Source organism: Notamacropus eugenii, chromosome 2 (assembly GCF_028372415.1).
Source record: "Notamacropus eugenii isolate mMacEug1 chromosome 2, mMacEug1.pri_v2, whole genome shotgun sequence".
Lineage (NCBI taxonomy): Eukaryota > Metazoa > Chordata > Mammalia > Diprotodontia > Macropodidae > Notamacropus > Notamacropus eugenii.
Window position 1 is genome coordinate 240,843,297 of NC_092873.1, and position 14,675 is coordinate 240,857,971.

Genomic DNA, 14,675 nt, shown 5'->3' on the forward strand with positions numbered 1-14,675 from the left:
ACTCACAGTTAGTGAGTATAATCTGGATTTAGGGTCAGCAAGGACCCTAGCATACACAGGAGGGCCTGCTGTACAGGTTCTTACATCTGCTTTTCTAAAAGGAAGACAACTTTTGAGGAGTCAACAATCTACTTTAATCAAACACATATATCATTCACTTACTTCAGGGGAAAAAGTCAGCACCCTGAACTTCAGCCAAAATACAAATAAAAACCAACAAGACAAGGCTTCCACCTGTCTGATGATAAACAATACATACATCACAGATCAACGGACAGAACTGTCTGACTATTATATACATACATAGTTACCACAGAGTGGAGCACCAACATCTGGGTTTTCAAAGCCAAGGGGCTCCTTAGTGGCTTCCTAGAGTCTTATCTGGCACACAAACCTCCTACCAAAAACTAAGCCCCTAAAACAAAACCTCACCTCAGAGTATTTATACACATTTCAGAGCCAGAGGACAGGACCCTCAATAGAAATTAACAAAAGGTACTGAGATCTGTTAATGGGTGGGGAAGACCTTTAACTCTTCCTCTCACCCACCATTAACCTTAAATTACCATTACAGAAGGGAAAGTGTTTACAGGTAGGAGGAAAACTGGGAGAGAACAGGTTCACAAAATTCTAGAGAGAAGAAAATATTAAAGAAAAGAGGGTGATTGACAATGACAGAAGTTTAAAAGCAGGATAAGAGACATCCACTAGATATGGTAATTAAGAGATCATTAGTAGTTTTGGAGAGCAATTTCAGTTGAATGATGAGAACAGGAGACAAGCTGCCCAGAGTTAAGAGGAGAGGGAGAGGAAAGGTAGCAAAGGCAAGGTTTTTAGACTTTCTTCTTAATGAGTTTAGCCAAAAAAGGAAGGAAAGGAACAGTACAGTAGCTAGCAGAAATGAGTAAATCAAGTGAGTTTTTTCAAGAGTAGAGGAAACATGAGTGTTTTCTTGTAGACAGTAAGGACACAACCAGTAGTCATGGAGAAATGGAAAATTAGTGAGAGAGTGGGGATGATAGAGGAAGTAGACTGCTGGAGAAAATGGAATAAAATGAGATTACTCATACATGTAGAGGGTTTGCGTAGGTAAAGAGAAGGACTACATCTGTAAGAGAAAAGGGTGAAAGAGGAAGGCTTCTGAGTGATGTGAGATGAGAAGCAGAGGAGAAAGGAGAATTTTTTAATGAATGGCATCTGCTTTTTTCAGTGAAAAATGAGATGAGATTTTCAGCTGAGACAGTGAGAAGAAGGGGAGTCCTTGGAGGTTTGAGGAAGGATGAAAAGCTTTAGGGGAAGGTACGTTGGTAAGTGGGATAGTGAATCACTTAGGGAGGTATAAAAGGATTACTCTGTCACAGTGCAAGCCTAGTTGAGATTATATAACATAAACTTGGGTAGGTAGACCCAATCAGCACAGTTTGATGATTTTCTCCAGCTCAGTTCAGCAGCATGAGAATAGGAGCAAAGACAGCAGATGTTGGGAGTTATCCAAGATTAAGGTTTGCCAGGGCAAGAGTAAGGGAGGTTGGAGATTAAGAGTAGAGATTATTGGTCTGGTTCACCAAGGGTTCAAGATGGGAAGGAAGACATGTAGAAAACAAAAGAAAGGAGATAAACAAGAAATTATTAAATGCCAGGTCATTTGCTAAGCATTTAACAAATATTATCTCATTTGATCCTCACAATAACTCTGGGAGGGACATACTGTTATTATTCCTATTTTACAGTTGAAGAAACGGAAATAAAATTACTTGCCCAGAGTCACATAGTCAGTATCTGAGGGTAGATTTTAACTCAAATCCTCATGACTCCAGTCTTGGTACTTGGCAAGATTAAGGGTATGAATATCTCTCTGTGTAGCTGAAGTAGGGTAGTGGAGTAGGTCATGGAAAATGGATATGTTGAAGTGGGAAGTTAGGATTGTTTGGGGGAGTATCAGTGTCTATGAAGTCCCCTACTGTGAGTTGGGGAGGAGACAAATACACTGTGCAAGGAAGGAGATAGTAAAGGTCACTATAAAACACCTGCCAGCACGCTGATTGGGTGATAAATATGTATTGAATGAATTTCAAGGGAGTAAACGTTGCTGAGGTTGCAAAGGTATGAAAGTAGCAACAGGGAGCAAGAAATGTTCTGACTCACCCACTGTAACCTGTGAGTCAGAGTATGAATGAAAAGTGTAACCACTGCTAGAAAGGGTAACGGGCAAAATTGTGTCATCAGGAGGGAGGCAGGTCTTAGTGAGAACAAGATGGAAGAAGTGAGAAGAGAAAAGGTGTAGGATAAAAGCAAGTTAGCTACCTAATGGATAGACATTCCAGGGAGCACAATGGAAGGGATAGATAGGTTAAGAGTGGATCATGAGAAGGCAGGATGGAGGGGGAGGGGAATATCAGAGGAGGTAGCTGGAGATGGGGGAACTGGATTTGTACAATGAAAACAAGTTTCAAAATCATTGAGAGGGAAGGGTATGGAATTATGTTAATTATTGAGAAATGAGGTATAGGTTATAGTTGTAGGTTATGAAAGGCCTCCGGGATCCAGACAGCTGTAACACTGTGTGGAGGAAGTTAATCCTTATCAGCATCTTGAAAGATGGCCACAATTTGATTAGTGATGGAGAAGTGGAAAAGTTGTTCAAGGGGGGATGTAACAGCAAGACAATAGGCGATTAGGTTGCCAATGGGTCTAGAAGAAATAAGATACTTTGAGTGAAAGGCCTGACTGAACTTGGTTCTCTTACTTGTTCCAAAGACTCAGAGAAAAATAACATTTTTATTAAATTTAAAATACAATGAACAAGTCAATATTTTTCTTTTGTTGACCATCGCATCAAACATCTGTTCAGCACTCCTGAGGACAGGAATAAAGCACAGCATGAAAAGGAAAGAAAATTTTATGATGGTTTCTACAATGTCCTCAGTCTTACCTTCCAAACACTTGGTTATTATTGTCTTAGGTCCATAAAACTCCCTACCAGGCATCGTCAAATGCAAAGCACTCATTTGAAAGCAGCCAGGAGGTGACAAGCCTCAAAATCTTGCCATATAATGTACTAGTTATGTTTAACCTGGAAAAGACTTTGGAGGAACATACCAGTGTCTTTAAGGATTAAGGACTTCCACAGAAAAAAGGGATCTGATTTGTGTTTGGTCTCAGAGAGGAGAATTAAGTTACCGATATAAAAATGCTTATGATGATTATGCCTTAAGCAAGTCATTCAGGCCTCAGTTTCCTAATCAGTAAAATGAAAGGGTTAGCTAGATAGCCTCTGAGGTAACTGCTGCTTCCAGATCTATGATTCTATGATCTTAAAAAACACACTTTTAATAAAACATAAAAAGGACTTACTGTTCTAATGAAATTGAATTGTACCTGTGACACTTTATAGTTAGCTCAACTGATTGGTTTACTATGCTAATGAAGTACCAGATTCAATTCTTATGAGCCAGTTCATTATACTAATAATAATGATATTCATAATAACTCAAATTCATATATGCTTTAAGGTTTGCAGAATACTTTCTTCATGACAGCCCAGAGAGATGAGCATTTTTTTTCTATTTGCATGGCTGCAGGCAGTAGTTAGTAATTCATATCCTTGATCTTGGGCAAGAGGGTGTGAATAAATCAGTATAAACTATTGTGTTGGGTAAACACCTTAAATGCACCTGTTTACTGGTAGAAAGTAGGATAATATGATCTTAGGAACTAATAGCAGTAGGTGAAGAAGCAAATTTAGGCTTGAGGCCTACATCATTTTAGACCGAAGAAGGAACTCGATGACAATATATTCCAATGCCTTCCTCTTATAGATGAATAATTGTAATGCAAAGAAGTTAATGACTTGCTCATGGTCATGTAGTTAGGGAATGGCAGAGCCCGATCCTCTCCTTGTATACATAGGACTTTTGCAGAGTAGAGCGGGATGCTTTGAAAAGTGGGTTCTGCATCACTGGAGGTCTTCAAGCAAAATGTAGAAGTTGTAAAAGAGATGGTTGTTCAAGCATGTGCTGAACCAGAGGGTTGTGAGGTCTCTCCAATTCCAGGGTTCTTTGATTTTGTGATTGGTAGTATGAATAGAAGGAAAGATAGAGAAAGTAACAAGGCATGAGAGGATGAAACTTTTATTTCTTCTCTTCATCACTGTGAAAGTGATTCTCTTGCTGACTCAAAGTTTATCACAATCTGAAAAGAAAGCCTCAGTACTGGAGCTTTACCCAATTCACTGCGCCACCTAGTGGCCGATTAACTAACTATAGGTGGGAAATGGAACCCTCATAGGTATGTAACATTCTACATTTGTAAAACACTTCATCATAGGCTTTATCTCCATCTTATTTTTGTAATGTCGATTTTCACCCCAATTTCATAGATGCTGGCTGTGGAATTTAGAGTCAGACTCATAATTAAAAAGTGTTAGAGCCTAAATCCAAGCCTTCTGAGCTGCCTCTACCTTTTCTTTTAACCTCCTGTGGTAGAAGGATCAACTCTGAGCTCTCTTAAAAGTTGCCCTTTACTTGCCTTTGATGTCCTTAAAAATGTACCCTTCTTTTCATCTAAGCTGTTTTTCAGAATTACAGGGCACCAAGCTGCCTGTATGTGGGATAAGAATTCAGACTAGAGTAGGACAGTTGTCATTATTTCTGGGAGTAATCCCAAAATAGTCCTCCCTGGGAATGCAGGGGATACAAGACATTCCACAGGGCTGTTGAAGAAATGTAGCTACTGAATTATGAGACTGAAGGTAAAGGCATGAAATAGATGAGAAATCACATTAGTGTCATTTTTTTCATTGTAAAATCCTAGTTGCTTTCAACCCTTTTTCTTTTCTCATTTTCCAGATCAATTTCAGATGTTCTTTTCTTTGACATCTTCCTTCAGCTAAATTGCATCATCCTGTGTCTTTCACGGGCAACCAGAAATCCCTTAAAATTTTCTTTGAAATGGCCTGTTGTTTCTTCCCACTTAACTACATTACAGCTTTTTTAAAAACTATATTATGAAGTACTTGAGAGACAGTGTGGTATAATGGATAGAGAGATGTCCTCAGAGCCAGATAGATTGGTGTTCAGATCCCACCTTTGTAATCTACTAGCTGTGTGACCCTAAGCAAATTATTTAACCTTCTGGTCTCTAGAATACTTTACATACAGAGAAGATGCCGATCTACACTGATTGAGGGAATTTCCTCTTTAGATATTTCTGTGTATCAAAGAAACCACAAGCCCACTTCCTACCTATCCTTGCCCCCTCCTTTTCAGCTTCCTTGTTGTCTTCATGAAATAAATGATAAACTCTTTGAGGGCAGGGGGTATTTTTTTTTCTTCATATTTTCATTCCCAGTGCTTAGCACAGTACCTGACACATAGTAGGTGCTTAATAAATGTTTATTAACTGTCTCTAATAAGGTTTAAATATGATAGGTGATATACAACTATATTATAATGGTTTTAACTCTATCATATCTATTAATTATAATTTCTATTTTCTTTCTATTGTGTCCTCCCATTCTTTCAGTATCTTATTTATTATGAATAGTTTAAAACTAAGTTCTTCAAATGATGGTTTTTGAAAACTTCATAACTTACTAATTAACAACTAAAAGCAAGTCTAATAGTTCATGGAAATGGTAAAACAAACAACCCTTCCCCCCCACCAAAAAAAACTCATACTTTCTTGGAGACCATAAAAGCAAGATGATGGCTCCCTTTTTCTTAAGATGATGGCTTCTTTATGAAACTAGAGACAGTAGATATCTTTAGTTGTGCCAACAAAATTACAAAAAGAATTAAGGCTACTGTTCAGGAGATCCAAGTTCCAAGGGACCACCATGGACTCAATTATCAGTATATTTCAGAGGGAAAAGCTTTTGATGTTGTTTTGGGAGAAAAACTTAAATCCCTTCTCTAATTTTCACCTGGGCTAAGGGTGTGTGACAACTTCAACTTGTATTTGTGGTAACGATTGCTAAAAATCATTTTCTAGCTTTACAAATTACTTTACACAAATTGTCTCATTTGATCCTTACCACAATGCTGTAAGGTGAGTAGTGCAGATAATATTCTCCTCATTTTTAGGAGAAAGAACCAAACCCCCCAAAGATCACAAGACTAGTTAGTAGAAGAACTTCAATTTGAATTTTGGTCTTTTAATTACAAGTACAGTATCATGAACTACAGGAAAGAGGCAAAATAGATAGGAGAGACAGACTTGAAACTCAGGAAGACTGAGTTCAAATCCTGTGTAAAGGCTGAGACATTCAAAAGCATTTTATTCTCTCTCTGATTGCCATTTTCCAAGCACAGTTCACATTTTATACTAGAATAGTAAAAACTGCTTTAATTAAATGGCTAAACTATAAGCTCAAGGAAAGGGGACAGAGGATTATGTTTAATCAATGAGGGCATAGAGATGGGACCAGTGGCGGTTTGGTTCCTGTGGGAAATGCAGCCATTGCTGGAGGTTGCCTTCTGTTTTCAGGAGGAGTAAGTCCCACTAAAAACTGGAACCAGGGAGGAGGAGAATAGGAGAAGCAGCCTAGGTGAGTGGCATCTGCAGCTCAGAGAGATTGTCTGAAGAGGAGACAGCCTGGCACAGGGAACCTGAAGGGAAACTAAATGTATTCAGAATATGATGTGTATGGCCATTTTCAATTCAATCAGCACCATAAAGATGTTATTATTTAATAGTGCAATTCTAAAGTGCATTTCATGTGTCAAAGTCAAAATACATGATGCCTAAAATTCTTTCATTCTTCTGAAATGCTACAATAAAAATGGGTATTAGAAATAGATCTCTCCTTTGTACTCAATTTAGAGATTCAGCTGGTGAGAGCTGTACATTGCCAACTCAAATCCATTTCTCTTTGGATGAAGACAGTTTTATGAACATTATGACACTATTCTACAAATCCAACCACTACTGTTCTTCCAACAAGCTTTGTACTGTGACATTTGTTTGCAGAAGATAGTAAATGATGTTGAAAATGATCAAAGAAACAATTTTTCTTCTGGGTTGTTGTTTTTTTTTCACTTCACTCTACCACATGCCTGTAGCAACTTTATTTTGAACTTCTCATCTGTCACCTGCATCTGAAACTCAAATGTGATTACTTTTATTTGTTGATGGAAACCTTTCTAATATTTGGATAATATATAGATAATAAACATTTTGGGTAAGAATAATTTAGAATCTATTAGAGCTTCACACATGTATCTCTCTCCAAAAAGTAAAGAGCTATTTTTCTGTGTTGAAATTCTCAGAGATAAATCATATATGATACACTTTGAAGAGGCAGTGCAGCATAATGAATGGAATCAGGAACATGGATTCAAATCCAGATGTTGAGATATACTGACTCTGTCAAAAACTATCCATCAAAATATAAAATAAATGCCAAATTCCTATAAAATAATGCAATAAATATAAGCATTAGAAATAGATCTCTATTTTCAACATCTGGTTGAAGTTACAGAACAGTTACCAATATGCACCTGGAGTTGCCTACCCCAATGTAATTAAATATCAGGATCCAAAACCCCAAATAATTATCATTTTTGTCAGGACTCTTTCAGTATCCAAGAAAAACAAAGGGTAAAACCAAAGCTTTGAGAGTTTAAGAATAGTTGAAGGATATAGGGAATATGAAATATAAGGCAGGCAATAGTTTGGGTTTCTTTCTGTGATTCAATACCTTTTGCCCAGACAAGAAAGTTAGTCTGCCTGCAACCAATTGCAAACTAAGAGAGGCACATAGCAAATGTTTTATGATGAAAGTTCAGTGTAATTTACATGATCATGATTTTAGCCAATAGGGTTAAGAGGGCTGAATATATATGTCCTGAATCTTCCTGCTTGCTACATGTTCTTGTCCTTTACTAATGGACAAGTAGGGCTAGGAGGTCTTGGCTGGTCCCCTGTTATAAATATTTACTCAAACAACCATTATCAACCCAAACAAATATATAAGGTCAGTACAGTGACATGTGAGTTAGAGGATCTGCAACTTAAAAATTGTTAAATGGGATGTTCAAGGAAAACAGATATTATAGCTTCTTCACATTTTTATCATTTCTTTATAAATTCGTACCCCAACTTCTAAGATGTTATTAAACACTGAATACATTAATGTAATTCTGTTGCCCTTCAAATTTGTCAGTGACAGATTTTTTTCCTTTCTAAAAAAAATGTAGTTTGTATGTTTTTTATGAGGTCAATTGAAAAAATACAAGGAAAGCAGAAGGCAGAAGGCAGAGAATAAAAAGAATGCCTGGAATTTTTTACAGATTTCACTTAGCACTTTCTGGACCCTGACATGTTCCAGAAGACTGTAAAAGTTAGAGATTTACACTCTCATGAAATACCTTTCCACTTTGTTATTTGCTGTTATGAAGAATAAAGTTTAAATCATTCAGCGGCCACCCACTAAGACCAGCACGATTTGCAATTTAGAGCAGACCAGATAAGACATAGCCTGGTTAACCTCAAGAGGTTTGGGAGTTTGTATGCACTTATAAAACATTTTCTCTATAAATGGTCAGAGCAAATAGAAAATCACAAAGAATCACATGGTTTTATTTGCGTGTTTTAAATATCCAGAGATAACTACCTTCGAATGTTTTTGCAAATCTCCATAACTTATCTTTATAGAAGAGTAAAGTCATGATTAACATCTTGTCTAGATTTAGGTTTAACTGGGAGAACAAGGTTCTGTCTTCATTTATGTTTTAGTACAACATGTTTATTAAGCTCATTCCAATCAATTAATCTGTCACATTGTTTGCATGGTAGCAGTTGACTGAATTAGACACAGGATCATAAACTCTTAGAATAATATGCTAAATACTGTAGCAAGCCTATTTCAAATTTGCTAATGTTTCTTAAAATATAAAACTGCTGACTTGGTCCAAGAGGTAAGAGTGTGCAAAAAAGGATGCCAAACAAATAACACTCTTTGGCTTGGTTAATTTCATTCTATTTAAAACCTCTTTTCTTTTTCTTTTTTTTTTCAGATGGAATTGATTAAAAATATAAGTACTGCGGAACAGCCCTATTTATTCACTCGTCATGTTCATTTTCTCAACTTCTCCAGGTAACATATTTCCCAGTTTGCTGGTTCTCTTACTTCTTTTTTTGGCATACCCAGGTCTACAGCTTATGAACAATTCTTTTTAAATCAAACTTCACTCTCAAAGTGTTTTTATTTCTCTTTAGAAGCTAATTCTCAATAATAATTCAGTGTGGTGCTAGAACAAATAATAATGAGATCTAGGGTCAACAAGGGTTGATGTTATCAGATGAATGAATATTTTGACAATGAATTTGTACTTAGTAATTTTCTACAGTTTGGTGGAAAAGTGCTCTAGATCTGGAATCCATGAATTTGGGTTCTATTCCTACCCCTGTCACTCAGATATCCCCTTAAATTTAACCTTTCTGTGCATCATTTCCTCATCTGTTAAATGATGAAATTAGAATATATTGTCTCTAAGGTCCTCTCCATCTCTAAATGTATGCTCTTAAGAATCTGGGTTGCTAGGTAGCAAAGCAGATAGAGTGCTGGGCCTGAAGTCAAGAAGACTCATCTTCCTGAGTTCATATCCAACCTCAGACACTTGCTAGCTATGTGACCCTGGACAAGTCACTTAATCCTGTTTGTCTCAGTTTCCTCATCTGTAAAATGAGTTGGAGAAGGAAATGGCAAACCACTCCAGTACCTTTGCCAAGAAAAGTCCAAATGGGGTCACAGAGTCAGACACCACTGAAATGACTGAAAAACAAAGATCCAAGGACACCTTCACCAGGACCCTGGAAACAACTTGGTGATTGGAGCAATACTAGCTCTAAAGCTGGATAGAGAATGTTCCATCTCTTGGCAAAGAGACTTCAGGTGGTTAGTCTCAGTAACCATGGCAGCAGAATCACCCTCCTTTTCTGCCCCTGTGAAAGTATAGTAGGAGAAAAGAGGAGAGGAACCTGCAGTGATTTTATTTAACAAATCTGAGCAGCAGCCTGCTTCTTAAAATACCCCTACCAGAAATATGTTCAATTGTCTTCTAAAATAGCCTTGTTGCTCAGTATTCTTTTTCATTAGCAGAAACATGAAGATGATTTCCAATTTGTAGTTTCCACTTCAGGTAAGACACAAGGCTACAATTTATATTGCAAATAGGAATTTTTTTAATTGTTTTTTCTTGTTTTGTTTTGAATCTTAAAGTTCTCCCTTATGATTTGAACTGCAGTTGTTCTCAGCAATTTCATTTGTTTTTCTTTTCATAAGCTTCACCTTTTTATACTCATTTATAGTTCATATATGTTTAAATGTTATTGGACTTGATGAATCTCCAGCTATAAATAGATCTTCAAACTTGGAGCTCTCTTTGCCTCAGTTTCCTCACTCATAGAATGAGTGGACTGGAGGAAATGGTCCCTATTCTTCCTCTGATTCCTTTTAAGTTTCAGATCCCCTGAGCTTGTCTTTGTGATGCAGGGACATAGCCAAACAAGTAGGATGGAAAAGGCCAGCAGGTAACCTTGCTGATAAACATTTGTCAGATTTTTGTTGCATTAGCACGTCCAGATTTGGATCATCAAACTTTTAAAAGGATGTACAGAAATAGGAGAGGGTGCTGAACAAGCCACAGACATGGAGAGAATGGAAAGCAGATATTCTGAGGAAGAGTTAGAGGGATGGTGAAATATAGTCTAAAGAAGAGAAGGTACAAGATAACTTAGTAAAGTGATCCCTACTTTATAAAAATATCCAACAGATGGAAATCACTTTTAAAAAAACATAAAGAAGGAAATGATTTCATTATGAAATACTGGTTTATAACAAAAGTTGCTGTCATTGATTTCCTCTAAGTCCCTGGTATTCCTTAGTTTCCATGTGGATTTCTATAGTTCATTAAATTTCTGCCCAGCGAGTAAAGAACTTCCAGACATTGACTTGTCAGAAAATAGAATGGGCTGTCTCATTGTAATGAGTTCCTCGTCACAAAGATATTCAAACGGAAGCTAGAAAGTAGTATAGTGGAGAGTTAGACCTAAAATCAGGAAGACCTGGGTTCAAGCCCTGCCTCACATATTTAATAGCTGTGTAATCTTGGGCAAGTCACTTAACCTCTGTTTGGAGGAAGAAATGGCAAACTACTCCAGTATCTTTGCGAAGAAAACCCCACATACTGTATATAGTGTGCTGTGGTCCACAAGGCTACAGAGACAGACTTGTCTAAATGACTGAACAACAACAACAAAGCTGTATCAAGACACTTAGCTTTTCAGTCTCAGTGTCCTCACCTGTAAAATGGGGATATCTAATAATGCACCTACCTCTGAAAGTTATGAAGATTGAATGAGATAACATTGCTTCATAAAACTAAGAGTGTCATGTAAATGCCAGCTAAGTAGGAGGAGGAGGAGGAGGAGGAGGAGGAGGAGGAGGAGGAGGAGTGGTAGTGGTAGTAGTAGTTGTTGTTGTTGTTAACCATTAGCTGGGCATATTAGAGGGGTAATATATGCTTCATAGAGGAGATAGGTCTAATTCAAGTCCACCTCTAAGATTCTGATTCTATAACTCAGAGGTGATGGAACAATAATGCTTTATATTTGTACAATGCTTTAAATTTAAAAAAAACTCAAAACACTTTCATGTGCATCATATTATGCTGCTAAGAATTCAAGCAATCAACCAACAAACATTAATAAGTTCTTACTATGTGCCTAGGCACTGTGCTAAGTGCTAGGGATAGAAAAAAGGTGAAAGCATTCCCAGCCCTCAAAGAACTTCCATTCTAATGGAGAAGACAACAAGACCACTAGTCTATACAGAACTGCTTTTTTTTTTTATTTTCCTGGAGCAGAGAGGCTGTCAAGCATTTGAGATTCAAAGGAATTTGAAACCATGATGCTAGCCAAATACAAAGTAATCAATATCAACAAAGCAGAAAATTCATCTGCAATGCTATAAGCACTATCAGTAACTTGAAAACAAGATTGATCAAAATAGTCTTCTTCTGAGTAATGTTGATCTTGGGGAGCTAAAACAGGATTCGACTACTAGGGAACTTCCCTAGACATCGTGGGACCCTTTGGTCCTGGAATTCTTGCCACTTCTTTTTTTGTTGGAACTGAAAAACAATAAACAAATAAACAAGGTCTTCTTTCTCAGAGATGAGCAAAGATTCCCTAGGAATGACATTGTCCCCTTGGAGAGGGAATAGGTCCCCTGAAGGCTTGAACCACAAAATCTCTCCAAGGTACAATTTGCATTGTAACTGTCCATAAACATATTGACTTCAGCTTTTAATTGACTCTACACTAGCCTAGACTACTTACCCCCACACACACACGTATACATGTATACACACACATTTCTGGTGATCATTGATGTTTCACAAATGTGGCACCAAGGTCCTACTGTCCTCCAAAACCCTATTTTTTCCACCAGCAAGCCCAAGGTCTTGTACTGGTAACTCTACTTTCTTCTTCACACTAAGTTTAGCTACCCAGGGTAACCTTGTTGGAAAGGGTATAGGCCTTTTTGCTTTCTTCCTTGTTCTGTTCTCTGGAAACAACTCACAATCCTTCTTTAGATTTTTTTGTGAAGGTCTTATTACTAAGCACTATAAGGAAACATACAAGGGATTAAAATAACCAAGGAAGGGAAAATTTCCAAGTTAAAAGAGTTCTCATCAGTTAATCCTGATCCTACATGCAAAATGTGCCAGAAACCAGGCCTCCATCTTCAATGCCCCCTCTCTTGCCTGACTGGCATCTTTTCTTCCCGGTTTCTTTCCTGAGTCAGTCCAACCCACTCTTGTCAAAGCTGGATTTCTAGCTAATAAATTCAGTTTGGCTGGGTTGTTAGGTAGCCCAGTCCTTCCAGAATCTGTTTCTTTGACCCTGAAAAAAAAGTAAGGGAGAACTGACCCTCTGACAAGAAGAAAACATACTATGACCAAATCAATCCTCCTAGATTTCTTCCTTGCAAGGAATTAGAAAGCTTCCCATCATCCTTCACTCTGTGGCCATGAACTTAGAAAAGTGACGTCTTTGTCTCCTGAGTTCCCGAATGAGGGGGATCCTTCCCAATCTGACCACCTAAGATCTTTCTATCTGGGTTTAAGACTTCCTAACATATTTGGAAAGTAGCCAGCTATGTCCTCATCCTCTCTACTGCTCCAATTATCACCACCTCAAGTTCCCTTTTTCTTCTTACATAGACCTGTCTTCTCTGTCTTTGTCTATCTGAAGCAAACTCCCTAGCTAGTTAGATTTTAAGAGACTCTCTACGTTGTTGTGAATCTACATCCTCTTCCTCCTGACCCAAATTACCATGTGGGGCCTTTCCTGTCTGGAGGCTATGTGGTCAGATACAAGGAGGCTAGGCTTCCTTCTCCAAGTCTGGCATCTTCATGCTGTTCCCAACACAAAATCTATTTGAAAATTCTATTTTTGCCTGATTCTGACTTTTTGTCCCTTAGGGGGTCTGTCCCTGGCTCCTGGCTTATTAACAGATCTTAAGTGACAGATACAAGTAGGACCATTAAAGACTAGAGGCCTATACTTGGCCTAGCTACTAGCTTCAAATACCTCTTGGTACTTCTAAGTCATATTTCATGCTCTACTCTTGGCTGTTGCTTTCTTAGAATCCGTATTCATAATTAGGAAATTTGCTTACATATACTTCATTACCTATGGGGTCTGGTACTGTAGCTAACGAATACCAGAATGTCTTTGGCCTTTCCCCCCTGATATCAACAGTTGCGAAATCTCTACCTCTTTCCCCTCCAGAGACAGTTGCCCCCTAATTGGTCCCTTTGCCTTAAATGCCTCGATATTCCAATTCATCATCCACATAACAACCAAAGTGACTTCCCGTAAGCATAGGTTGGACTGTCATTCCTCACTAAATAAAATCTAGTGTCTCCTTATTGCTTTGTGTATAATATAAACTCCTTTGTTTGGCTTTTAAAGCCCTCCACAACTAGGCCCCAACCAACTTCTCCAGACTTATTAAACATTACTCATCTTCCTATATTCTACAGTCTTTTTTAAAAAATTAATTTATTTTAGTCAACATTCATTTCCACAAGATTTTGAGTTCCAAATTTTCTCCCCATCTCTCCCCTCCTCCCTCCCCCAAGACAGCTTGCATTCTGATTACCCCTTCCCCCAGTCTGTCTACCCCTCTATCACCTCACTCCATCTGTCTTCATCCCCCTCGCTTTCTTGTAGGGCAAGATAGATTTCTATACCCCATTGCCTGTACATATTATTTCCCAACTGGATGTAAAAACAATTTTTGACATTTGTTTTTCAAACTTTGGGTTCCAGATTCTCTCCCTTCATCCCTCCCCATCCACCCTCATTGAGAAGACAAGCAATTCAATATAGGTTATGCATATGTAGTTTGTACTCTACGCTGTTGCCAAATTGACTTTCTTGCCGGTCTTCACATTTGGAACCCTGTACCTTCACCAACTGTCTTCCCATGCCTAGAATTTCTTCTTCTCCATCTCATACGATCATTCAAAACTCTTTAGAAACACCACAGTCAACATGAAGGTTTTCCTAAACCTCAAACTGCTAGTGCCCTATCTTTCTCAATCTGTTGTTAAGTCATGTCCTATACTTCATGACCCCTTGGCAAAGATACTGGAGCAGTT

General features: G+C 37.9%; 1 protein-coding gene across 1 annotated transcript in view; it reads left to right on the forward strand.

The window, feature by feature from the left end:
* UST (uronyl 2-sulfotransferase) overlaps positions 1-14,675 on the forward strand; it is a 400,010-nt gene that overhangs the window by 231,918 nt on the left and 153,417 nt on the right. Inside the window, exon 4 of the mRNA XM_072643672.1 lies at positions 9,018-9,097. Coding sequence (XP_072499773.1) covers positions 9,018-9,097 — 80 coding nt within the window. The remainder of the gene's footprint in view (positions 1-9,017; positions 9,098-14,675) is intronic.